Source organism: Penicillium griseofulvum (assembly GCF_001561935.1).
Source record: "Penicillium griseofulvum strain PG3 chromosome Unknown contig_80, whole genome shotgun sequence".
NCBI lineage: Eukaryota > Fungi > Ascomycota > Eurotiomycetes > Eurotiales > Aspergillaceae > Penicillium > Penicillium griseofulvum.
The window spans coordinates 438,567-462,710 of NW_024467471.1; the positions used below are offsets into that span (position 1 = coordinate 438,567).

Here is a 24,144-nt window from a genome sequence, read left to right on the forward strand (position 1 = left end):
TCGATGTGATAGATAGTATAGGATCTGTCTTTACCTTAATTCAGCCCTATCCGAGACTGGACCTCCACAATTGCGTGCTGAGCTTCCAGGCAGCAGAATTCAAAAGATTAATTTTTTACTGAAGATAGATCTTAACGGAGTATATAAGATGTAAGAATGGTACTTGTATACATACAAAGTAACTGCATGTGGAAAGTCGGGCCAAACGCCGAGAAAATAAACTTTTCCCCTCGGAAGTCGCCTCGTGCCGACAAGGAACGAAAATTCTGTACTTCACTTGTCTTTATATATTCCCCTGCTCGGTACTCTGTACTCTGTACACACATCCAAAATGGAGAAACCAGAACAACCCCCAACACCCGACCTCGAAGCCCCCAATGTCCCGCCCAAAGAGTCCAGCCTCACCCAACGATGGAAACAGAACCTATCCCCCACACATGCAGACCTAGTCTGTCTAATGCTCACCTTCCTCACCGGTCTATGCGATAGCAGCGCCTACAATGCCTGGTCCTGTTTCCTGGGCATGCAAACAGGTAATCCTCCCCGCAAGGGGTCTCAGCCAAAACCCAAACTAACCACTAACAGGAAACACCATCTTCCTCGGCCTGGGCGCCTCCAACCAACCCAACAACAAACCATGGGGCTGGCTGAAATCCTTCATGTCAATCGCGGCCTTCTTCTTCGGCGCAATGATCTTCTCGATCGCAATGCGCAGCGTCGGCTCCGTCCGTCGCGGAACCCTCTTCATCTCATTCATGGTTCAGACAATTCTCATCGTCATCGCTGTCGCCTTAATCGAAGCCGATCTCATCCCCCACACCTCCGCCGACGCAGCCCTGGACGGCGGCGAGCTATTCCTCGAATTGATCCCGATCGCATTGCTCGCTTTCCAGTCTGCGGGTGGAATGACGTGCGCGCGTGCGTTGGGATATAATGAGATTCCGACTGTGGTTTTGACGAGTGTTTACTTTGATATTGCGTCTGATCCGAAGCTTATTGTTAAGCCGACTACGAATGCTAAGCGCAATCGTCGTGTTGGTGGCGTTGTTTCTTTGTTGGTTGGGGCTATTGTTGGTGGTTGGTTGAGTCGGAGTAGTGGTGGTATGCAGTCTGCGTTGTGGATGGCTGCTGGGATGAAGTTTGTTGCTGCCATTGCGTGGTTGTTCTGGAAGGCTGCGCCCGCGAAATAGACGGATATTTATGGGGTATCTTGTTCTGATGTATAGACGGAGTAGATTACAGTTAGATGTGCATATATCAATGCCAATAGTTTATAATACATATACCGCTGCAGCGGGAATCGGACGTTACTAGAGGCTTAGGGTGAAGTTGATACATATTTACTAAAGAATATGGTAAGAGATAAACCGATTTATAGAAGAAATTTATTGTCTATTTCATTCCTGTCGCAACCACCTGTATCCCGTTCAGGCCAATGGCAAAAGCAAAATCTAACGAGTAAGAGAAGTATAACTAGAAAAATATGCACCTAAATGATCATGTAAACAATGAGTATTCCAAAAAAGAAAAGAGACGGATAGGTTGAAAAAAAAAAGACCTGGAAATCACGACGCCTAAGCAGTCGGAGCCATTTTCATTGCTTTTGATTTAGATTACAGGTTCGATACGCTCCAGATTCATGACCATGTTGCAAATTAAGAAGAAATGAATTCATCACAGGTTTGTCACCATACGGTGGACAATCGGGACCGCACTAGGAGGGAGACTGCCCATCTCGGTGATAACCATGTCGACGTACTCAGCAGGCGTAACATCATACATGATGTTCAGCAGCTGTAGGTTGGGAGTGTCATGCCAGTTCGCAAGAGGGGACGAAGAGGTCTTGTGTGGGATAACAGGAGGCTCGGCAGCCGAGGTGCGGTTTGCACCCTTCTTATTCTCAGGCGGCGGGGGGACATACGCATCGACCGGGTCGCGGACGACGAGAGAGGCAGGGGTGTTCATAGGTAGCAGCTCGTTGGCGTCGGCGATTTCGTTGACGACGATACTGTCGAGGGCGACGCGGTCGGTGAACTTGATCGTCTCGCAGCAGACAATGACGGGGATTTCGACACCACTGGCGCGCTCCTTGGCGGACATGGCGACGAGGGCGGTGCCGACGCGGGAGTACAAGCCGCCGTTACTAGTCATGGCGTGGGCGCCGAGGAAGACCTTTGTGGCGTCCTTGATGGCGTGGGTGATAGCGTGGACGAGGGAGTATTGGACGTCGAGCCCGCACTTGGCGAGGTCGCGGGCGAGGCTTTTGCCTTCGAAAAGGGGCCTTGAGTCGATGATTGATACGCGGAATCGCTTGCCTTGGTTGTGTGCTAGCAGAAGTGTCTGCTTGACAATGCTGCTGCCGGCAAATGTCACAATAACGTCGCCGTCTTGGATCTTCTGTGCGGCGCTGTCTGCAATAACCTGGTCGGCGACCGTAATCTTCTCCCGGATAAAGCTGTCAATGTACTCGCAGAGTGAGATCTTTGCGCTCGCCTCGGGGGTAGAGGGGTCGATGCTGGCAATGAACAGCTTCAAAGCACGGATGGCATTTCCCTGACTGATAGAGAGGGGTCGGCATGTTGAGAGGTAGGTGATCTGATGCGAGAGATGTGTTGTCAGGTGGCGAGCGAGCGAGGTACCCAGGGGAGTCGAGTAAGATTCAATGACCTTTAGAAAGCGACTTGTCAGTATACATAGGCATTTCTTATCGGGATGGAACAAAACAACAACATACTCGTTTAAAGGCAAGCAACGTAGCCACGCAGCGCGCACTGCTGCCGCAGATAGTGTAATCCATCAACTGCATCCCCAGGGCCAGGATGGCATGGTGCACCTCCTTTGTGGCACCGGCGACAGTGACACGGCGCTGTTGTCCGTACAAATGCCCAAAGATAGCAACCTTCTTATCATCCTTCTTTTTCTTTTGCTCAACAAGAACCGATCCGGTTTGCGCAATGGGGCCTGAGCCACGGCGCGGGGGCGGAGCTCGCGGTCCCTTCTGTGCAGAGCCAGGACCGGTGGCATCCTTCTTCGGTGTAGTTGGTGGACGAGCCTGGACTCCGCCACTAGGAATGGGAGTGGTACTGCTGGGGGCACCTCCTTCCTTCTCAAGTTTCTCTCGGATACGTCGGGCGGCCTTCTCGGCCTTGGCTTTCTTCTTCAGCTCGGCTGGGCTAAGCGACTTCTCTGTGGCGCCGTCAGTGGACGCGGGCGCATCTTCGGTGGGCTTGGTGGGTTTTGAGTTGCGGATCGGGAGAGTCTGAGAGTTTTCGATCGCGGGTTGAGCTTGCTCTGGTGCCGATGAGGCAGGTGTTGAGGCCTGCGTGGTCGGCACTGGATCGGAGGGTTCCGTCATCTTGTCTGTGAATTAATTCGCGTGTGAGTGTGGATCAGTGAAGGTGGTGGGGAGAGGGAGGGTTGACTCACGGAAAAAGAAATGATGCCATAAGCGGCCCACGGAGCGGCGCAGCCCTAACTTGCGGTTCATCGTGATACAATAAACAGTTTGTATAATTTTTGAATTGCTCTTGAATGACACTTGGATGGTATTCGCCTGATTATTTGATTTCAAATAGCAACAATTTCCTACTAACTAAATGACGTGATCTCAAATATAAGAGTTCGGCCTGAAAGAAACTCGTGATACCCAATGATCAGAGTAGTTAGCATTGAAAGATGCATAACATCAAGTGTCTCATTATTCATCGCAGGGGCTCGCTATAACAGAAATAAGTACATAGGCCCAAACTAGTCTGGTCCCAATTCAAACAAGAAAGTCCTAACAAAGACTTCAAACACCCCAAAGGGCATCGGAGAAACGCAGACAAAGAGACAACCGCCAACACCATTCAATCCCTGTACACCCAGAAGATAAAAATAGAGGCATATCCACATATTAACAATTGCCAACTATGGTTCTCAAGGCACGCCGTTTCCGAGTTGTATGCTCCTCGATCGGACGGAACCGTTCATGGTCCGTGGCCAGCTTTCTCTTGAAGACAGTCAGGTCACCAAGAAGATCATGCATATGATTTTGCATTTGCTGCGCCTCTTGCTCGGTGCCATCATCGGTGATAGTATCATCATCTTCCCAGACGTCCATGTCAGATTCGGCATCTGATACCAACGGAGAGCCTTCGCGGTCTTCTGGATCATGACTGGGCGGTTGATTCTCATCTTCGAGAGACATAATGCTAGGCTTTCGTTGCTCGAGGGTTATAGCTGGGATTGGATTCTTGAGACTCTCAACCGCTAGCTTTAGATGCATGCGCAAAGCGTCGTTTTCTGTTTGCAGTTGTCGAATCTTGCATTCACTGACCATCTTATTCTCCTCCATGAGACGTTGCATTTTCTCAACTTTCTGTTGGTATTCCTCAAGCTTTTCATCGGCGGCCTCGCTTGCCCGCTGGTTGACTGCAGCTTGGCTCACGCTGAGTTGAAGGGTACGAATGGTCTCTGTCATCTCCGCAATCTGCTGATCACGCTCAGCTGCCGACATCTGATCTTGGTTGACCCGTGCCCGTGTCCGAATATTCTTGGCCTGATCCGCATAACGAAGAGTTGAAAGAGTCTCTTCATAATCGGCAGGTGCAATACAGGCAATCATCGCAGTCTTAGAGTTGCCGCCTAGACTGTCCTTCAATAGCCATGTTAGGATCGAGTCGCGGTATGGTACCAGTTCTTTGCCCTTTCGTGGGCCGCGGAGCTTTTTGGGATCTGCGAGCGCTGCGATAACACGTCCTAACGTAGTTAAGGACTTGTTGATATTCGCACCTTCACGAAGTCTAGCGCCAGTCGCTTCGGTGGATTTGGCACGCTCGGAACCTGCCAGGTCGACCAACCGAATCCGAGCAGTGCGCTCAGTCGTTTCATCGGTTGACAAGTCGTGGTGGATCTGTTTTAAAGTGATGGTAAAGACTGCATGGGATCGAGATGACGTGTCATTCATCTTTGTGCTGGCCGTAGTTCGGGAGACATCGCCCTTTCGCATAAATTTCATCAATTCGGTGTAGTTCCTAGCGGTAACCTCCGTCAAATCCTTAACATATGGACCCTCTGATGGCGATTCACGAATGCGGAGATAATGTGGGGGATCTGTTCGTGGCACCAAAAGATCGCGAACATGCTCGTTGTACACCTCAAAATAAGACACCCGGACATTGTAGCTGATATCGGGAGAAGGTGAATTCTCAATGCGCTGGAAGAGATCTTCGCATGTTCGAGGAATCAAGCCGGGCCTTTCTGGTGTTCCCATCATGGTGTAACTTTTTCCTGAACCTGTCTGTCCATATGCAAAGATACACGTGTGATATCCTTCGAAATTGTGATCCAAGAACTCTTCCCCGAGAGCATTGTACACATCTTCCTGGTGTGCATAATGCTCATCATCCTCATTATGGGACCAAAACGAGTTATCGAATGTAAAAGACTTATCCTCCAAGGTCTTGCCGCGGGCCTGTGACTTCGGTTTTCCTTGGTCGCCGGGTTTCGGTTTCGGTGCTTGAAGGCATGTCACCTGCGTGCGCGGGTCCATTGAAATTAAACATTCTGCCTTGCGATCGATTTCTACAAGAGGTCAGAATACTTTTGGGGTACACCTCCCCGCATCCCTCCCAAACACCTACCTCGAGGTAAAAATTTCCGCACTCGCACGACGACGCGTACATTTCCCCCTGGTGTCGGACTAGCCATCCCATCTCTGTTGGATATTGAAAACCCCTCTCGCGCGCGGAAGGAAGGACTTGAAGCTGTGGATCGGAGAGTAGCGGCGGAAGCGGAGGTGGAAATAATGCTAGGTGAGGTGATTCCTGTGGCGGCCGATAAGTCGGATGAAGCGGCTGAAGATATCGATCCTGGGCCTGGATGGCCGATATGTTGATAGAAGCGCGGATCTAGCGCCATGTCCCTACTGCTATCGCTCAATAGCTGCACACAAGCGGTGACGGCGTCGCGTCGTCGATCAAAAAGAGAGTGGTACATGCAATAGGATTTACATAGAATGTAATTGACAAAAGGGGAAACAAAAAGATTGAAAAGGGAATATGTCTGGAATGAAAGGGGGAGGGAGGGGTTTGGTACTGTTGCGCGTTATTTCCTTGGGGGGAAATTCAGTTTATAGTAAACACACGTTGTGAGTCTAGAGCATATTTTGTGAGGAAAGAATGTATATAAAAAAAGAAAGAACGAAATTGAAAAAGAGTTGGAAATTGACAATAATAGTGATTTCCAAGGTTCTACAACATCAAAGTGTCACCGTCTATAAGATCTTGTTGCCATAGCAATGGCACGCTAAGCTCCACTATATATAGTTGCTGTACAAAACCCATTGAAACATATTGAAACCTGCATTAACTCGTATATCCCTTTTTTTACAGTATAAACAGAAATCAAATAATTGTTCATTGTTAAAAACCCCCTTCGAATCAATTCCTTTAAGTACATTCACGAGTCATGATCAAATTCTGAAGTATCCGCGGTCATAGCCTCGACCAAGTCGATATCTTCATCATTAGGCTGTTTTGTAGGGCCCCAGCTTGGATCAGGTACTGGGTTGCCATTAGAGTCCATGTGTTCACTCAAAAGTTCAGAAGGGCCCATCTCGCTGTGGGCGGCCTTTTGCGTAGCATGATTTCTGGATCTGGCGGCAGGAGCTTCCATGCCCCGGTTTTGCCCTTTGTCCTTAACCATGATATCTTGGTAATGTTAGCGAGAGTTCATAGAGCGTCATGTCCTCCACCGTCATCTCCTGACGCTCTTCTAATATGGTGAAATGGTGAAGGCTATAGCATACCAATAGTTGTTTGGTAGTGGTGTATATTTTATTGTTTGGGTGATTGATTCTAACAGCTAGTGAAAACTGCCTCTATTTATGGGCAAGCGAGGGTGGTGGCAATGATTCGATCATGACGATGACATTTACTATCACTTTTGGTCCTTCTCCGCAGTTGCCATTCAAGATGCCTCTAGTCGTGCCACTGATTCTATCGTGTTCTGGGATCTGATTTTGGGTGAGCCAGTCAATTGATTCTTGCCGTGGGTCATGGTTGGTCTGAGGCAATTCATGGAAGTTGAATGTATGGATATGTCATCATAGGTCTTTTGCCACGAAGCTCTGTTTTGTTATGATTTTGAAGACTCCACAGATAGTATCTTCTTTATCCATCTGTATGGTGGCAATCGAAGCGCATTGATCCTGTTGGACTAGTAACTACCCTGGTTGAGGGATGTTTCACAGGCCAACTATGATCGATCCGTACTATGCAGCTGAGAGCAAGTGCCCTTGAGCTATTGAAACCCTTGAGCTTACACGCCCATAAGTTAAGAAAGCCAGGCCTCAAAATATATCTCTGAGCCCTTTTGAGGTTAGCGCAGCCCTAAATGGAATGCATCAGTTCCTCCGAGGTTTACAACCCAATGTTTGCGGGGCCCCGGTGTTTCTGTGGCAATATATCGGGCATAATTATAAGCGGTGAGTTAGGCGGTAAGAAATACCCAATGAACCTGTGCCCAGAACGCCATAGATGGTGGGAATGACTACAATTTATGGGGGTTTCCCTACTAACTGCACACCTTTAGACCAATTTAGGTATGCATAAAGCTTCTTGGACGAGTGTTTATCACATGACTACGTAAATTATCATGGTACCGAGTCGTGCTGAGTACTATGTAGCACAATATACAGTGACTGGACAGGGAGCCCACCTGGGCACATCCCTTTGATTATATAATATACTGCCAGTCAAAACCCTCCATATATACATACTATGGAATCTGGTATGAAGTATACCACCCCTGACTTTCCCTAATAGCTTCCACTCTGTGTTGAATAGTCTCAGAGAGATTCTCCAAGTGTCTAATTTCTCCCATGTCTACTGCGCAGTAGCAACCAGGATCTCCTTTGTAGTGTCATTGTTCCCCATCTGCAGGATACTATGAGTTTTAGGTAGGCGGTATGGATATATATGGGCGGTTAGCTGGGTGGGTCCACAGGCGATGCAAATACAGTATGTTGTACTCCGTAAGTTTTCTACTCCGTAGTCCGTACCTTTCTGCATGATCATCCTATATATACACAAAAAGGTGAACATAGACGCTCAAAATGTAGCATTTCAATTGGCAAGGTCTAATTCATATAAATTCACTACATCCGACCGATTATTCTAGGTCTCTGGATGAGAGAATAGGACAGTTAACTCATGTGACAGGCGTGCTAGGCACCACAGGCCGGATAAACCCACTTGTCCGGAGTATATATAACCCGAAACCTGGGGTATAAAAGACCCCACCTGAGGAAGCTCTTTGATTTTTTTTTCTTTCTCCTTCTCAATCACTGGCTCAAGGTCAGTATGGTACGTGTCCTCCCGGGGGATATAATTAGCAACCAATTTTTGGAACTACAAGGCAGCTTGTCTGCCACTTTTCATCACCCTGTTCGCCATGTGCGGGCGCGTGGAGAAGAGTTACATACAAAGAGTTATATACATACCTTGATGCTAATACATAAGTACTGATCTTTATGTGCTACGCGTCATAAGCTAACACCTTGTTATCACAGGTTTTCCCTGGGCTTCTCAGCAGAGTTGAGCCTGTTTAAATCGCGTCTATGTCTACGAAAGGCTTCTAGATCGGTGCTCGCCTTATGATAGTTTCAAATTTGTTATTTTCGACGCCGACCGTGATACCTTCGAACCCGACCCTGATGCCTTCGATCCCTGACATGGATATTTGATATCGAAACCCACATTTGCTCGGAGAACACCGTTAGCAACTGGTGTTTGAGAGAGACAACCAGGGGTTGTCTCTCTCTAGTTAGATACTCCCCGTAAAGAAGCTATCTAGACCTAGGTGGTATTTAACCCAGGCATTGATAGCCTTCTTTGCAGGCGAGGCCGTAACCGATACGGACGGCAGTTAATGCAGACAGCAAAGATGCTATTGCAATGGCCTCGAACCCCGAGTTTCATGCGCCTCCAGCCAACGCACATCGCCATTCCATTCCATCACCTTCGAAAAGAAGTGACTGTTAGGGAACGACATATGTTAAGACCCCTACTGCTCATGGCGTTAAGAGTCAAGACTGTGTAATTATATGGCACTCCCGCTCGTCTCTGCTATCTCTATGGGCAGGTCTCTTGACAGTACACATGATATCCATGGATTAATAACCAATAACATCTATTGGCAGGTGGACATGGTTAAGGCTCGCCCGCCAAGCGAGTCCCTTTGGGGACCAGAGTGAATCTGAGGTGTCACATTTCTTGTCTTCAACTTTTCCGCCTGTTCTTTTCAAAATCAAAGCATACATCACAGGGATGTATGGATTTATTCGACTCTAGGGCCGCAGTGGGCGAAGATTAGAGCACTTTCTAAGCTTACTACTAGACACGTCAATAGTTCATCTATGCAAGGGTTGTACTCTCCACGTGATATGAGTGGAAAAGCTATAGTGGATACTCTCGGATAATGTCCAACGCCAGACTTTTGTCACGGGTGTACATAACTAACTACCCAAGATTTATGCCTGATTTTAGACCGCTTTTGACACCGCTCTAGACAGTATGTACTCCGTACCCATGTTTATTTTCTGCAAGTCTAAAATCTGGCAGAATCAGGCAGTTGAGCTGGGGCCGCTACGCCAAGGGTTATTCTGCCGTCAACATTTACACGCCAATAAGCCATGAGCCTGCCCTACTCCTTAACAACTCATTGACAAACTATTCTCACATCTCCCAAGATCTCAATAGCGGGATCCAAACTACCTCAAGATGGTACATGCCCAAACCTTAACTCCCTTCAGGATTCCCAAGACAATCCACCATATGTCAAGTTAACACTGAAACCACCAGAGCAAAGACTCCTCCGCCTCATACCTACACATGCACCAGCCACGGCTAGCAGACCTCTTCGAAGAATTTACACGCCCACACACCTCGACAGCTACCAATTCAACAACAGACCCACACAATGCCAACAGCGCCTCCGCCGCAAATCGCGAAGCATCGAACACAGCCGCGAACGCCATGACATACGGCTCTACATCTCCCTCCACAATCCCATCGTACCTACCAATTGAGGACATCTATGTGGCACCGCATTACCAGCCCCCGAACCCTGAAGACGAGGACGACGTCGTCCCAGACCAGCATGCGGCCTTCGGCATTACCCGCGCCATGGAGCGGAGACGTGACCCTGTGTGGCGCGATCTGGGTCTTGAGTCACTCGTTGATGGCGAAGGACATGGGGCTGATTCTGGGCCTTTGACTGGTTCCGGAGGTACTGGTACCGCCGGGGCTGCGACTTCTGGGCCTGGGGCTACGCTGAGGGGTAGTGGGGGTGGTGCAGCGGCGGCAGGGGCGCCTGTTATTAGGGTCAGGGATTCTGGGCGGAGGATGGGTGGACGCAGGGTTATTGGGTTACGGTAATGGGTCTCAATATTTCTGAGACTGCGGAGCTGCCTTTCTACAGCGGTCGGTGCTGCGAGCTTTCTACCTGGCTGGGCGGGTAAATGGGTGTCTTGTGTTACTTGCATTATTACTGGAGCATAGTTTTGGGGGCCAAATAGCCTTATGATACCCACGTTGGATGTATCCTTCTGTTATTGTGATATATCTTAAAGCTCATTGATTCGTTTCCATTTGCGATTTTGTTCTAAGAACCGCCAATATTCAATGGCTGCAGACCTAATATAGGCTGAGCCTTAACGCCGCGCGTAATGCGATATGATTATACATGCCCCTAGATACGATTGATGTCGACCCGAGCCCGCTCGTAAAGGTTATGGCTCAGCTGTTTCTGATCGCGCTCTTCCTCTGCCACCAATCGGGGGTGGATGGTCATTTGGGCGTATGAGCCTGCGCCGCGACGCTTTGATAGGGTACCCGGGTTGATGACTAGTACGCTGTCGACGACCTGCAGAAAAAACAATGTTAGCACCATCGAGGAAGTTGAAAATGAAAAGCTAGTGTTAGAGATAACATACCTTTACGAAAGGCGGTAGCATACTAGGCACAATTAAAATATCGGGCCGAACATTCCACCACTCGCCTAGTTTCAAGTAGGGCACATCCAACATAGCGCCTGTAGCCATGCCACCTTCGAACGCAGGCTTTGGAAGATTTGACCGCGAGGTCGGAGGGAACAAGGGGAAGAAATGGCGTTGCTCGACGAGATATTTGGGCAGACGAGTGAGAAGGTTACCCTCTTTCGGCCGGCCATGCAAGACCTCTTCGCGGCGAAGCTCGGAGAGCACATCGTGTGAGCACATTCCAATGACGCATTCGTTGAACGATAGTGTGACAGGATTCGAGACGATGCGGGCCTGCTTGGGCAGACCTGTTTCCTTTCTGAGGAGCTGTTCTTGGGGCCAGGAGACATGTCGGCTGAGTGCATCTCGCACTGACGGAACCATCACGATAGTGATGCTTGGGACGGCAGCTGCAAGTCGTGCTAGTGGCGCTGAGATACAGTGCCGGAACATTACGGACAGCGTGGCTGTGTCCGGGTCGAGGCCCTTGATGTCTGGCAAGTCGAAATCGCCCGATGCAAGAAGAGGGTGCGCAATGTCCAGGAACGGTCCCATCAGCACTAGAGTATCGGCGTAGCTTTCCGCTGCTTTCTGACAAAGTTCCTGCAGTGGCTCGAAGTCCAGGTTGTCATCCGCTGTGTACGGCCCTGCCGCAATCATGAAATTAAGCGGTGGGTTTGAATCTGCTTCAAGTCGCTCATTGATGCTGTCTAGCGCCATAGCTGAAGATACCGCTGGTGGCATCAAAGGCATTGGAAGCACTTCCTTGATAGTGAAATATTCGCCAGAGGGGTTGATTCCTCGGAGGGCCACGATTTGGCCTGGGAAAAAGTTCACGGAGGGCACGGAATCCACCTTCAAGGGGACTCGTCTGCCGGCTCCGGTCCGGCGCGAAGTCTCAAGTACGAGGGAAGCTGGGTTCAATTTCCCCTCAAGACTGTCAGAACAGATCCGCCCGACAGCAATAATCTCGCTTGTGCTCTGGATAGCTGCACTGCCGAATGTAATATCGTCGGAATTGAATTCTGCCTGGAATATAGTCGCGAACTCGTCGATACGATCGTCCAAAATCTCCGATGCTTCTGACAATTTCATGCCCATGGGCTTGTAGCCAAGTTTTTTGAGGTCCGTATTTGCAGTTGGCTTGATGCGCGCCTCGGAAAATGGCGCCATTGGAGTTTCTGGCAAGGATAAGTGCGCATTGAGGGTTTCAATCGTCTGGCCAGGATTCGGTCGATCGGAGAACGGAACTGTTCTGCCCCAGTTGTTAGCACTTCAATACATCATTTACGTCGAAAAGGTACCTACTGAATTCCATCGCCAGGTGTCCCAGTTGGTGTATTTGTGCCGGCTTGTGATCCAAACTTTTCGAACTTGCTGACTCTTGGTGTAGCCGGAGAGGAGAATTCGGCCTTGCGTTTTGCAGATCCAAATCCATTCCCCGTTCGAGCATTCGAGCCAGTTGGTGTTAATTGATCCAACATCCCAAACATGTCACCGCTAGCTGCGGCCGCGCTGCGCGGAGTTGCCGTGTTCGGGTTTCGTTTTTCTGTGTGTCGGCCAAGTTTGTCACGAGTTTCACGCTCCAGAGCTTCTTGGACATCTTGTTTGAAGCCTCGCACTGTTTGCATGCTTAATGTAACCCCCTCGCCCATCTTTATGCTGTATGATTCCCATTTGTAGAAGAGCTCCTCCGCGGGAATTGAATGCACCCGCAACATGGAGAGGAGCTCGGCAAGGATGTCCTTTGGAATTCCATCGGGAAATGAGCCCGCAAAAAACTCATTGAGCTCTGCCTCGGCGTCCATTGTGGCGAGGTGTATATCGTTGGAGGACAATGGACTTTGAAAGTGTAGACACGCGCAAGACGCGTGACACCGTGTCGCTGACCTAATCAGCCTAAAGGGGTAATATTATTCGAGCATTTGATCGGAGTGGACCTGTCGACTACGAGAATTGTGATTCGCTTGCCCCTTAGATTTATTCATCAATTTTTTAGATTTCCACGTGTCATTGTATAATCTATAAATCTATAAATTTAGATATTTAGATCCCATTCATCATGTCGAACTCTGAAGGCGCTACTGCGACTGCGCCTGCGCCTGCCAATGGCGATATTGTGTCCGATACCAACGTACAGGCACCGGCCCAATCAGCCCCGGTGAACGCCCAGGCCGAGTCTACCCCAACTGCGAAGCCAATTGAGCTTGAGCTACCAAAATCTGCCGCAGACGGCCTTATCCAGAAGCCTTTCGGTAGACCGCTGGACACAGCCAAGCCGTCAGCTCCCGCGCAGCTTACTCCGGAGCAACAATCCAAGTACGAGGCTGTGTTGAAGTCTGCTTCATCATGGACTACAGTCGCCACCAAGGCCGAGAAGAATGCCCCGACGTCTCCCATAACCGAGGATGAGAAGATGTGGTTGACCCGCGAGTGTCTCCTGCGCTACCTACGCGCAACCAAGTGGAACGTCTCGGAGGCGGAGACACGGCTGCAGAGCACCCTCACATGGCGCCGCGAGTATGACCTGAAGAAATTGACACCCGAGTATATTTCAATTGAAAATGAAACCGGCAAGCAGGTGCTTTTGGGTTATGATATCCACGCACGGCCATGTCTGTATCTCTTGCCCTCCAACCAGAACACGGAGAGGAGTGATCGCCAGCTCGAGCATCTTGTCTTCATGCTAGAGCGGGCCATTGATCTCACTGGACCTGACCAGGATACTCTTGCCCTAATTGTCAACTTCAACGAGACAAAGTCTGGCCAGAACGCAAGCCTGGGTCAGGCCAAGCAGACTCTCGGCTTCTTGCAAAACCACTACCCCGAGAGACTTGGTCGAGCTCTAGTGATCAACGGTTAGTGATTCCATATCCTAGGGGAACTTGTGGCGAATTACTAATATCTTATCATAGTGCCATTCGTTATCTGGGGATTCTTCAAATTGATCACTCCTTTGATTGACCCCAATACTCGACAGAAGCTCAAGTTCAATGAGGACCTGCGTCAACATGTCCCACCTAGCCATCTTATGAAGTCTGTGGGCGGTGATGTCGAATTCCGCTACGACCATGCGTCTTACTGGCCCACCTTGAACAAGCTGGCTGATCAGCGACGTGAGGCTTACCGTGAACGCTGGGTTCAGGGCGGCAAGCAGGTCGGCGAGTTCGAGAACTACTTGAAGGGTGCGGACGTTCCCAGCCTGTCTCAGACCCAGGTTGATGCCAAGGCCAGCGAACAGTCTTGAATTGGAGTGCATATCATTTTGCGCTCATTTTGATATATTTGTAATTTTCGGTTGCCAGTTATCTCCTTCCTTTCTATTGGTCAAAATCGGGCATTTTCTCACAGCGCTGGGCGATTCCTGTTGGCTTCTTTACATATACCGCTTTGTTTCGACACGTCTGTTCATAGCCATGTCATCTTTGTCAATACTTAAGCGATAGAGTACACACATTTAGATACCTAATTTTTCTTCTTCAACATTGTTTATTGTCTCACATACACGCTATTTTAGACAGTTAGAGAATATAAAAAAATGGTTAATGATTGTTTAGATTTCCCATTAGTTAATTGGCTGCCCTGTAGCAGTAGACTCCAAACTTATCTGCACGCACGCATCTTACTGAAGATTGATGGAGACAGCTTAGGCTTACGAATAAAAATGCCGGGCTTGGCTATTAACTATATGCAGACCATAACCAGTTGAAATGCGAAGTAGTTCATTGCTGTGTCATAACGATAAAAGTAAGCAGGAATACATGTAGCTGGATGCAGTCGTCGTCTCTATAAATTTACATAGCTTCCAATATCGACATCGTCTCTCATCAATCTTCACTCCTGTCAGATACCATAAATCAAACTAGCTCATTCATATCACCACTCAAATTCCTGCGAAATAATTAGTCAAGTTCCTTTTCATTTTGCACCCTCATTAGCTTACCTCAGTATAGAGTGTTATCGATGGCCCATCATTACGCAACTCATTGTTGACAGCCTCCCGTGTTGTACTCATAAGCTGACTAGGACCGCAAGCACCAACAATGATGCGGTCGTCTAATGTGCCGCTCCCAGCGGCGGCGGCGGCGATCAAGTTGCCAATATTCGGGCGCCCCGGCAAGATCCCGCTGACCAAAGAAGAAATATTGCTTGTAGAATCTTGGCTAACGCCTTTCTCAGGGTCGCTTGTTAAAAACGCTGGAGAGTCTTCTGCTTGGATTACAGGGGCCTTTTCAGATACTTCTTCTGAGGAAGAGCCCGCAGACGTGGATGCCGATACGACGGACAGGCCAGCCTGACCGGAGACGTGAATGAACAGATTCACTTCTGGATGAGACTGAAGTTGTTTGAGCTCTTGGACATACCATTCGAGGCTCTCTATGGGACATAGTTAGTTGATGGGAGCATGCAACGATTGTTATTTTTGAAACTTTTAACGTACCTAGATTTCTTACTACCCAAATAAAATCAATCGATTTTACTGCTTTGGTAGATGTCGTGATCAGGTCTAGTGCAATAGCAAATGTGAAGCTAGCACCGCTGCCACCGGCGACAAGAACGACTTTGTCGAACACTTTGAAGTTGGGGACTTGGCCGTATGCACCTTCCACCGAACAACGTAGAGATCTCCCTGGTGACTCCTGGGCAGCTTTATACAAGTCCCGCGTAAAGCCATCGTACACTCTGATAACGAACTCGGACGGGTTCGAAGATACTAGAGTGAACGGGTGGCTTTCAACCCAGCGGATGGCAGGAACCCACAAGAATGCATGGGAACCTGGAGTGCAGTGCATGCGACGGCTGAGTTTCACTCGAACAGCATTGTTAGGCAGAGCTGTGACAGTGAGAGAATTTCCGAAGAAGTTCCAGACTATCTTTGCACCGCGGATGATGCGGTCCATAGTCCAAATGCAGGCAATGAAAATCACGACAATGACCGACGAGGTTTTAAATTTCGGACGGTGCATTCCGACTGTGATTACAATCAACATGAACATGAGTATGTGTAGCATATAGAAGACTATAATCATTTAGAAGTGGACAGTATAGGAGTACACGAAGGAACAACTCACGTTCGTAATAGCCCCGCATGAAGTATGTGATAGTTGAAAGGCCAATGATCACCATGGCAAAGCCTGCAATTGCACCGGCATAATTACTTGTTTCCTGCATTTCGTATAGGGCTCCGTGCTCTGACCAGGCAGATAGGTATACTATACCATGCACAACGCTTGTGAAGATGCATGTATAGCCGGCGACCTTGTGTAGCGGGCGGAGCTTTTCGTAGGATGTGGCTGTCAATAGTGCGAGGGGCGTATTCTTCAAAGCTAAGAAGACCAATAGTGTCAAGTTTGCGACTGAAATCCTGTTCATCCATGTTTGTCAGTTTCTAGAGCACAGGAGCAGATAGTATCAAGGAACTGCACGGACCAGCCAAATCGTTTCGCAACCTAGGAACTTGTCAGCAAAGCGTATACCAGGCCATAGAACAAACGAGGTTAGCTCACATTGATGAGATTGGTAAGATCAACATTAGTTACAGCGAGTATCAAATTTATAGCCCAGTAAATGATGTATAGAATAGACCGGTCTGTCCTTAATCCCATCGTCGAGGTGGAGAGGAAGCGTCGAACTTGTCTGTTACATCCAGATGATCAGTATTATCATTGACTCATAGTAACAGTGAACATACCTATACTTCCGAGTCAATGTAGGATGCTTCCTCCTTCGACCATAATGAAAGTGAATGACACTTGACCAGTGATATACAGCAAAAAGAACCATAATTGCGCCGATAGCAATGGCATAATACTTAATGCTCCAGACATTCTTTGACAGTCGCAGCTTTTTCGCAGCAGTCGTTGCAGCGACTGTTGCAGGATCATTTGAAGCTTCGTGGCCGCTCATCGTGACTCTTGCAGACAGATTCAACGTGGAAGCTCGAAGATAAAACATGTAGGATCAGCAAGCCCTGACAGAGAAGGTCCATTATTAATTCCGTTCCCTCTCATTTGACTGTACCGGATAAAATCGTGCCAAGAGGGATGGACTATAGACCCCACTGCCTCTGAGGATACGCACACTCGGTCTAGTTCCGTGTCTCACGGGGCATACTACGTAAAACGGAGCACTACCTACATTGGAACGCCCTAAGAGCCGTCTTCCCAAGCCTACTTAGGAAATGAGACGAGCATATCATTGGTGCATATACGTAGGTGGAATAGGGTTTCAGAATAAGGTTGTCCGGACACTTCTTTCACTAGCCTCGAATAACTATACAACTCCATTAAATGACGTTTTCTTCAGGGTCCTGCATCTGTTCCGCAGCGGAAGTTTAGCGGGTGTTCAACGGACGATCAGCGGATTTTTAGCGGACGATCAGCGGTGGAAGTATATTGTTGGACGTTTGCAACAAATGAACAGTTGATTAATGTTTGCTATATATTAAGCGGTGGTTTACCGGCCGTTCAATTCTTTTCTCAACCCTTCTTCCTCTAGTGATGTCCGTGTCTACGATGATCGTCTTCTGGTAAGACCGGAGTGGACCATTGGCCAAGCCCCAAGTCTAGGCATTTTAGGCATTCATTTTATGGCCTACGGGGAGATCTGTTAGAACACGGAGCTATACCTCGAAAGAGAGCAATATGAAATCACATCGACTCTTGGTAAAATCCATGAAGGGCTTTTATCGCACAGGGAGGCTGAGTAGGTAGGCTGAGGGTATCCATAGATAGCAATGGAACCTTCCAATGTTGAGAAAGTTAAAAAATTTATCTAATCAATCAGATAAAAACCTTGGAAAAACACTGTCTCAAATCTTATTAAACTTTCTTCAGATGACTTTTTTTTCCTATCTTCACATAGAAAGTTTGGTGGCGCTAATTGTGGAACACCGAGATAAAGACGTCACCTGCGTGCATATGGCGGAGTAAGCATATTCCTGCAGAAAATCATATAAAGTGGCTGATACGAGGTCATAGAGTATGGGGTAAAATAGTCGGTTTTCATTGCTGCATGATCAATTCGTCGTACTGATTCGGATTAAAAAATTCCCAGCGATTCATTCTTCATCAATAAAAGCTTGATGTGTACAGGTCAACCCAGGGCTGTGCATTCGAAGTTCCAAAGTTCCAAGATAAACAAAGTTTTTCACTTCTATGTCGGTGAGCGGGTACCTAGGTGTGGATGGAGTCCTAGTTAGGTATACCTACCGTATTATGATAAGATTATCAATCAGTTACAAATATGTCCTACATATGTAGTAAGATACTAGTGCGCGTTAGCAAGTGTCAGTATCCATGTCGTTCCAAAATATCTGGACAGGGTTGGTCAAGTGATGAGAAGAATTCAGATTTTGGGGCGCGTTTAGCGATATTTCCTGCTCCCAACAAGCCCTGTATTACAGAAAACATCCCGACGACCTTTTGAACTTATGGAACTTAATTGATTTAGCAGAGTGGAGCGGTGCGGAGTCCGTGTCGGGCTATGCTCCGTGTCAGGGACCCTGCATGAAAGCTTAGTGAGGCTTGGCAGAATGGATGGTAAAATTACTGTATGTAGCTCTGATTTGAAGGGTAATTTTTCATTTTACAAATTGCAAGTCCTCGTTACCTCGGTCTACAGCAGTCTATTACCGGTAGTCCCGTGCTCGGCACCTTGCCCAATGATTCCGCTCTTGCCCAGCCCTCTCGCCATATGACCCCGTCCGATATTGGAACGGACAGCCTTGTCGCGGCTGATTGAATCTAGAGAGCCAAAACGCCAGTCACTGCACGCTTGTCCAAAACGGGGGGTGTTGCCTCCACGAGTACCGGATCTTCATAGGGACGCCGCAGAATAAACGCTCTGGCTCTGGCCTTGGCCCTTGCGACGCTGTTTATAGCCGGGTCAATGACGGGGATAGCTCCGCGCCTTTCACGGTAGAACATCAGTCCGTAGCCAACCATGACACTGACCCAATATAAGTTGTAAGAGATCACAGAGCCGTATGTGGCAGAATTGGTCCAACCAAAAAGCGCGTTGAAGATGCCCCAACCACCACCTCCTCCGATCAGCGGGCTACAACAGTTCACGTGCCAGACGCTCTGTCGGATATCATAGGAACCTGGGCCGGCACCAGTCTCTGCGGCATCACCTCCGATAGTGTGGTTCCAGGTGTTGTTCTCCAAGAACCAGACCCCACGCGAGAAAAGACCGGCAGCAACGAGGTAGAGGAAGCAAGTCGAAATAATCAGGAATATCTGCATCGAAGTCTGTCGTCCACCTCTATCGGTATGTCAGCCCTGTATCTTTCTCAATGGCAGCAGAGTCAACATACCGGTAGATAATATAGCCCACTACAAAACCAGCCAAAAGGCCGCAAAACACAGCCAAGGGGAAGGAAGAAGCAGGAAGGCCCAATCCAACGCCACCAACATAGACAACGGCCTCGAGCCCCTCACGGAGAACCGTGATAAATGGCAGGATAAACATAGCATATTTCTCCAACCATCTCTTCACACGGCCCTTCTTTGTCTCATTAGGGTCGTGCTCGTGTTGGAGGGCCCTGGCGAGCTTGATACGCCATTTATCTTGAAGTTTAGACACACGTAGGAGGGCAGCCCCCATGATAGTGATGATGATCGCTGCGACAATTCCAAGAACACCCTCCCAGATATCCTCGGTGCTGGAGAAAGTGTCTGTTCCGAGGCCGTAAAAGCCACCAATCATGCCCGCTCCGACTGCAATACAAATAAATAGCCCTAAGCCGCATCCTAGCCAGACCTGTTTTCTTTTAGTTTGTGAACTTTGGATAGTATTGTAAAGGCCGATCGCATACTTGTTTCGCTAGCCTTTTATATGTTGGTCGGTCTGTCTCGTAAAGCGTTTGCTTCAAGAAGGCCAATAGAACCGACACAACCACAGTTGTCTCGAGACATTCTCGAAAACAAATAAAAAACACTACCAAGTTAGTATGTTGTAGACAACTCCAAAAAGCAGTGCATGAACTATACCTGTGACAGCGAAAACCTGGTTGTTACCCATGATGCTCTTTAGCTCAAGGTTCAAAAAGAGAATCAAAGAACAAATCCTTTGCTTTTCGGAAAGCAAGGGACCCGATAAGGCCCGTTATAGCGCCAAAATATATTTCAAAGTCGAAATTTCAAAGTTCAAAGTTACAAGCACAAGCCTTTGACGACCCACTTGTATTTATCAGATTGAGCTTAGTTTTGTTGGGAGTTCCACGTATCAAAAGCTTTTTTTTCAGGGTCTTGGCTTTATGATTGGCAGCAGTGGATATCTCTTGAACCCAAACGATCACATGTTTAAGGATCTAGCCAAATAAGTTCTGTTGAATCGCAAAAACAACCGGCCGGGAAGGGATAGCAATCATGCCACATTTCCTAATTTGGCAGGCGAGCACAAGTTTCTAACAATCTAATTCGTCTACCACTATATTAAGCGAATCCCCATTTTACCCTGACCTTACCGACCATGGGTTATATCTAGAACTAAACCAATGGAAATTGATGACCTCCCACGTGTATATCCAATACCTAGATTTCCATCTGATTAGGATAAAAGATTGATTAAAATCTGTAAAATACAGGGTCTTCCCGTCTCCCCCAGAGGGATTAAGTTTCCGCTTATCAATCTCGTGTGCCGTTCCGTTCCCAACCTTGGATGGCTTGTACTAGTCTTTTTTTTGTTTTCTTTTCACCTGAAACTTGGAAATCCCTCTCCTTCATTCCTGGCGAAACACCAAAGCATGTCTATATATAATGGCATGCTGTTTCGCCTCACGGCAGTACTGCTTTTTGTGCAGTACTGCCAGGCGAAGACAGTGAAGCTGGATTTCAACGTCACCTGGGTCAATGCGAACCCTGATGGTCTCCATGAGCGCAAGGTGGTGGGTATCAACGGCCAGTGGCCGCTACCTGTTATTGAGGTGGACAAGGGAGATCGTCTGATTGTCAATATGTATAACGGCCTTGGGGATAAGGAAACTTCCATCCATTGGCACGGCATGTTCCAAAATGGCACCAATAATATGGATGGTCCGTCAATGGTGACTCAATGCCCAGTCCCTCCTGGTGCCTCGATTACCTACGACTTCACCATCCCTCAAAATGGTACCTACTGGTATCATTGTCATACCGACTCTTGCTACCCAGATGGTTATCGACAGGCTTTGATTGTGCACGATGATCAATCATATTTCAACGATATGTATGATCATGAGCTTACCGTTACGATGAGTGATTGGTATCATGAGCTTATCGAGGATATTCCCTTCATTCGTGTTGAAAACCCAACGGGAGCTGAGCCTGTTCCGGATTCTTTCCTCTTCAACGACACTTTGAACACCAACATTCCCGTTGAAGCTGGAAAAACCTATTTGATGCGATTGATCAATATTGGTGCCTTTGTGGCGCAGTACTTCTACATCGAAGATCACACGTTCCGCATTGTGGAAATCGATGGAGTATACGTTGACGAGCAAGAAGCCGATACTCTTTATATCGCTGTTGCGCAACGCTATTCCATCTTGGTCACCATGAAGAATTCTACGGATAAAAACTATCCGATCGTGACCGTTGCGGACTCGCTTTTACTGGACGTAATCTCACCCTCTCTCAAGCTTAACCAAACCAATTGGCTCGAGTACAACAGCGAAGCGGCTCATCCGCAAGCTGAGATGAAAGTGGATGTTTCCTCCGACCTTGTCCCATACGATGATATGAAACTTGTTGCTCACGACCGGATGCCGCTCCTCCAAGACCCTGATATGACCATTGAAGTCGATGTCATTATGGATAATCTGAATAACGGTGCGGGCTATGCATTCTTCAACAATATCTCCTACACGAGGCCTAAGGTTCCGACATTATATTCAGTCCTTACATCCGGGGATTACGCCACAAATGCGGAGATTTACGGAGAGTTCACACACCCGTTCATTCTCAAGCACAACGCGGTCATCGAGGTTGTCCTCAATAACCTGGACGGTGGTTCGCACCCCTTCCACTTGCACGGGCACAACTTCCAGCTAGTCAGTCGCACTCCATCATATGGACCTTCTTTCAATGATTACGCCGACGGTGATCCGCTCCCTTTCAATGCCACCGAGCATCCCACCAGCAGCTTCCCGAAATACCCTGCTCGCCGAGATACCCTTGTCGCGCCACCCCAGGGCAATTTTGTTATCCGTTTCGTTGCTGATAACCCTGGTGTGTGGTTGTTCCATTGCCACATCGACTGGCATATGTCACAGGGCTTGGCAATGTCGTTTATCGAAGCCCCGAAGCAAATCCAGGAGCAAATGTCGCTGACAGAGAGCCAAATTAACATCTGCAAGGCAGCCAACATCTCCTACGAAGGCAATGCTGCCGCTAACACGGAAGACCTGCTCGATCTAACCGGTCAGAACAAGCAGCTTCCGTGGCTCCCTGCTGGATTTACGGCGAGGGGAATTGTCGCAATGGTTTTCTCCTGTGTGTCGGCTTTCCTGGGTATGGCATTCATCACTGTCTATGGTATCTCCGGCATTCAAACCAAGCAGGAGACTGCTGCGGTTACCGAGAGTAATAATTCGTGAATCTTTGTACTTTAAAAATGGGGGATTGATTGGATATATATATCTTCTCCCACCCTCTTGGATAGACATACTTGCCATATATTTTGCCCACTTCATTAATGCTTGTTTTCATATTGATTATAAAAAATTACCTATTCTTTTTCATTCATGCACTAGTTATCTCTACAGGTGTATTGCACTGGCTTATTCCTGTCCCCTAACCCGGCCAGCTTACGGGCTGACATTGAGACAACATTGAGGTTGGATTAAGGGACAGATACTCTAGCTATAGGGAAGCTCTTGTGACGATGAAGCTGTTGATAAAAAGGCAGGGAAATGGATTTCAGGAAAAGTAGAGCTAGAGTATCAATATTTCGCGCAATCTCAACCCTCGGTCGTCTACCCTACTTGTGGCCACTTGTGATGGGTCAAATGACTGGGACCTGACAAAGTAGGTTGACTGACTGGTAAATACTGAGATACTCAGCCTGTTTGAGGTAGGGATTTGTATAGCCTAGATTTCAGGAAGCTATTGTGATTGGTACACCAGAGACTGGAAGATGGTTCACGCGCAAACTGAGGACGACCTTCGCCTTGATGTGCTTATGATATATTCCCATGGTAGAGAGGAATTTAAGAATGGTCGAAGAATTAAAAATGCATCAAGCAAGGTTGTAGACAATGAAATTCGTTTAAGTTTGCTTGTGGACAGGAGTTAGGGTTCGGGTTGTGGCATATGCAATGCAATGCAATGGATTTCATTAGCTCAAAAATTGAAAAGGAAAGCCATCGTCGATCGTTCAACGGTTTCACCGATTCGTAGTGGACCGTTTTCCAATTTTAATCCAGGAACAAAAGTCAAAAAAGACACAAAAGTCAAAAAAATACATAAATATGAGATTTTGGCCTACTTTTCGGCGCAATTTCCCCAGATACCTTGGGTCTGAGGTAGAATGCCAATCACAGATTCACCTAGCTGAATGGTTCAAACTGCATGCACTCCGCACTTTATATTGTAGTACACCGCATATGGAACACACCTCATATAAGAGCGGACATGAAACAATTCCCCGAACTACTGAACCTGGCTCTCCATCGCGGTTGTTGGAGTGGACCCCCGGGGGTCGAGGAGAACTGAGCGGATTGGTTTAGCTAGCCCGTCTCTGACACGATTAGACTCCATCTGGAACCAAATGCGCAGGGATCGGCAGAAAAGCCATGAGAGATGGTCGATTGTGAGGGTTAAAAGGGGAAGTTACCTCGGATAGTTCCTCTGAGGTCCCCCAATCCCAATCTAAAACCTGAAACGAACGTGCAAGACGTGTAGGTTCGACCCATTTTTAGTTTTATATGAGAGAATTCAAGTCATTGTGATATATGTAGTCAGATAGATTATTGAATGTGTGTACAACCATGTTTATATGGAATCTGTACGAAAGGGGATATTGGTACATACATAATGTAGTATGCATATAGCCACCCCCTACATTAGGAGAAGTAACAAGAAATGAATTGAACCTTAGAAAATCTTAGACCCCCCCAAAAAATCCCCCTGAACCAGAGT

The 24,144-nt window shown here is 47.8% G+C and overlaps 9 protein-coding genes across 9 annotated transcripts; 4 read left to right on the top strand and 5 right to left on the bottom strand.

Annotated features, from left to right (window-relative positions):
• Positions 1-331: 331 nt before the first annotated feature.
• PGRI_012040 (YoaK family protein) lies at positions 332-1,190 on the top strand (the record flags this gene model as incomplete). Its single annotated transcript, XM_040788917.1, has 2 exons — positions 332-533; positions 586-1,190. 2 exons carry the CDS (start codon positions 332-334, stop codon positions 1,188-1,190), a joined length of 807 nt encoding a protein of 268 aa, XP_040645870.1.
• Positions 1,191-1,674: 484 nt separating this feature from the next.
• PGRI_012050 (translation initiation factor eIF2B subunit delta) lies at positions 1,675-3,355 on the bottom strand (the record flags this gene model as incomplete). Its single annotated transcript, XM_040788918.1, has 2 exons — positions 1,675-2,667; positions 2,735-3,355. 2 exons carry the CDS (start codon positions 3,353-3,355, stop codon positions 1,675-1,677), a joined length of 1,614 nt encoding a protein of 537 aa, XP_040645871.1.
• A 540-nt stretch (positions 3,356-3,895) lies between these two features.
• Positions 3,896-5,979, bottom strand: PGRI_012060 (kinesin-3 family protein uncB; the record flags this gene model as incomplete). The annotated part of the gene is made up of 2 exons (XM_040788919.1): positions 3,896-5,565; positions 5,625-5,979. 2 exons carry the CDS (start codon positions 5,977-5,979, stop codon positions 3,896-3,898), a joined length of 2,025 nt encoding a protein of 674 aa, XP_040645872.1.
• A 3,896-nt stretch (positions 5,980-9,875) lies between these two features.
• Positions 9,876-10,421, top strand: PGRI_012070 (uncharacterized protein; the record flags this gene model as incomplete). The annotated part of the gene is made up of 1 exon (XM_040788920.1): positions 9,876-10,421. The coding sequence occupies one exon, from the start codon at positions 9,876-9,878 to the stop codon at positions 10,419-10,421; it is 546 nt and encodes a 181-aa protein (XP_040645873.1).
• Positions 10,422-10,734: 313 nt separating this feature from the next.
• Positions 10,735-12,831, bottom strand: PGRI_012080 (DNA-directed DNA polymerase alpha subunit POL12; the record flags this gene model as incomplete). The annotated part of the gene is made up of 3 exons (XM_040788921.1): positions 10,735-10,908; positions 10,979-12,278; positions 12,332-12,831. 3 exons carry the CDS (start codon positions 12,829-12,831, stop codon positions 10,735-10,737), a joined length of 1,974 nt encoding a protein of 657 aa, XP_040645874.1.
• Positions 12,832-13,085: 254 nt separating this feature from the next.
• On the top strand, positions 13,086-14,270 carry PGRI_012090 (CRAL/TRIO domain protein; the record flags this gene model as incomplete). The annotated part of the gene is made up of 2 exons (XM_040788922.1): positions 13,086-13,881; positions 13,939-14,270. The coding sequence occupies 2 exons, from the start codon at positions 13,086-13,088 to the stop codon at positions 14,268-14,270; spliced, it is 1,128 nt and encodes a 375-aa protein (XP_040645875.1).
• A 629-nt stretch (positions 14,271-14,899) lies between these two features.
• PGRI_012100 (ferric reductase family protein) lies at positions 14,900-16,930 on the bottom strand (the record flags this gene model as incomplete). The annotated part of the gene is made up of 7 exons (XM_040788923.1): positions 14,900-14,914; positions 14,967-15,400; positions 15,465-16,043; positions 16,096-16,388; positions 16,454-16,473; positions 16,531-16,660; positions 16,716-16,930. The coding sequence occupies 7 exons, from the start codon at positions 16,928-16,930 to the stop codon at positions 14,900-14,902; spliced, it is 1,686 nt and encodes a 561-aa protein (XP_040645876.1).
• A 1,838-nt stretch (positions 16,931-18,768) lies between these two features.
• Positions 18,769-20,047, bottom strand: PGRI_012110 (Iron permease FTR1; the record flags this gene model as incomplete). Its single annotated transcript, XM_040788924.1, has 3 exons — positions 18,769-19,288; positions 19,341-19,743; positions 20,017-20,047. 3 exons carry the CDS (start codon positions 20,045-20,047, stop codon positions 18,769-18,771), a joined length of 954 nt encoding a protein of 317 aa, XP_040645877.1.
• A 724-nt stretch (positions 20,048-20,771) lies between these two features.
• Positions 20,772-22,601, top strand: fetC (putative ferrooxidoreductase Fet3; the record flags this gene model as incomplete). The annotated part of the gene is made up of 1 exon (XM_040788925.1): positions 20,772-22,601. One exon carries the CDS (start codon positions 20,772-20,774, stop codon positions 22,599-22,601), a length of 1,830 nt encoding a protein of 609 aa, XP_040645878.1.
• Between the last annotated feature and the right edge of the window lie 1,543 nt (positions 22,602-24,144).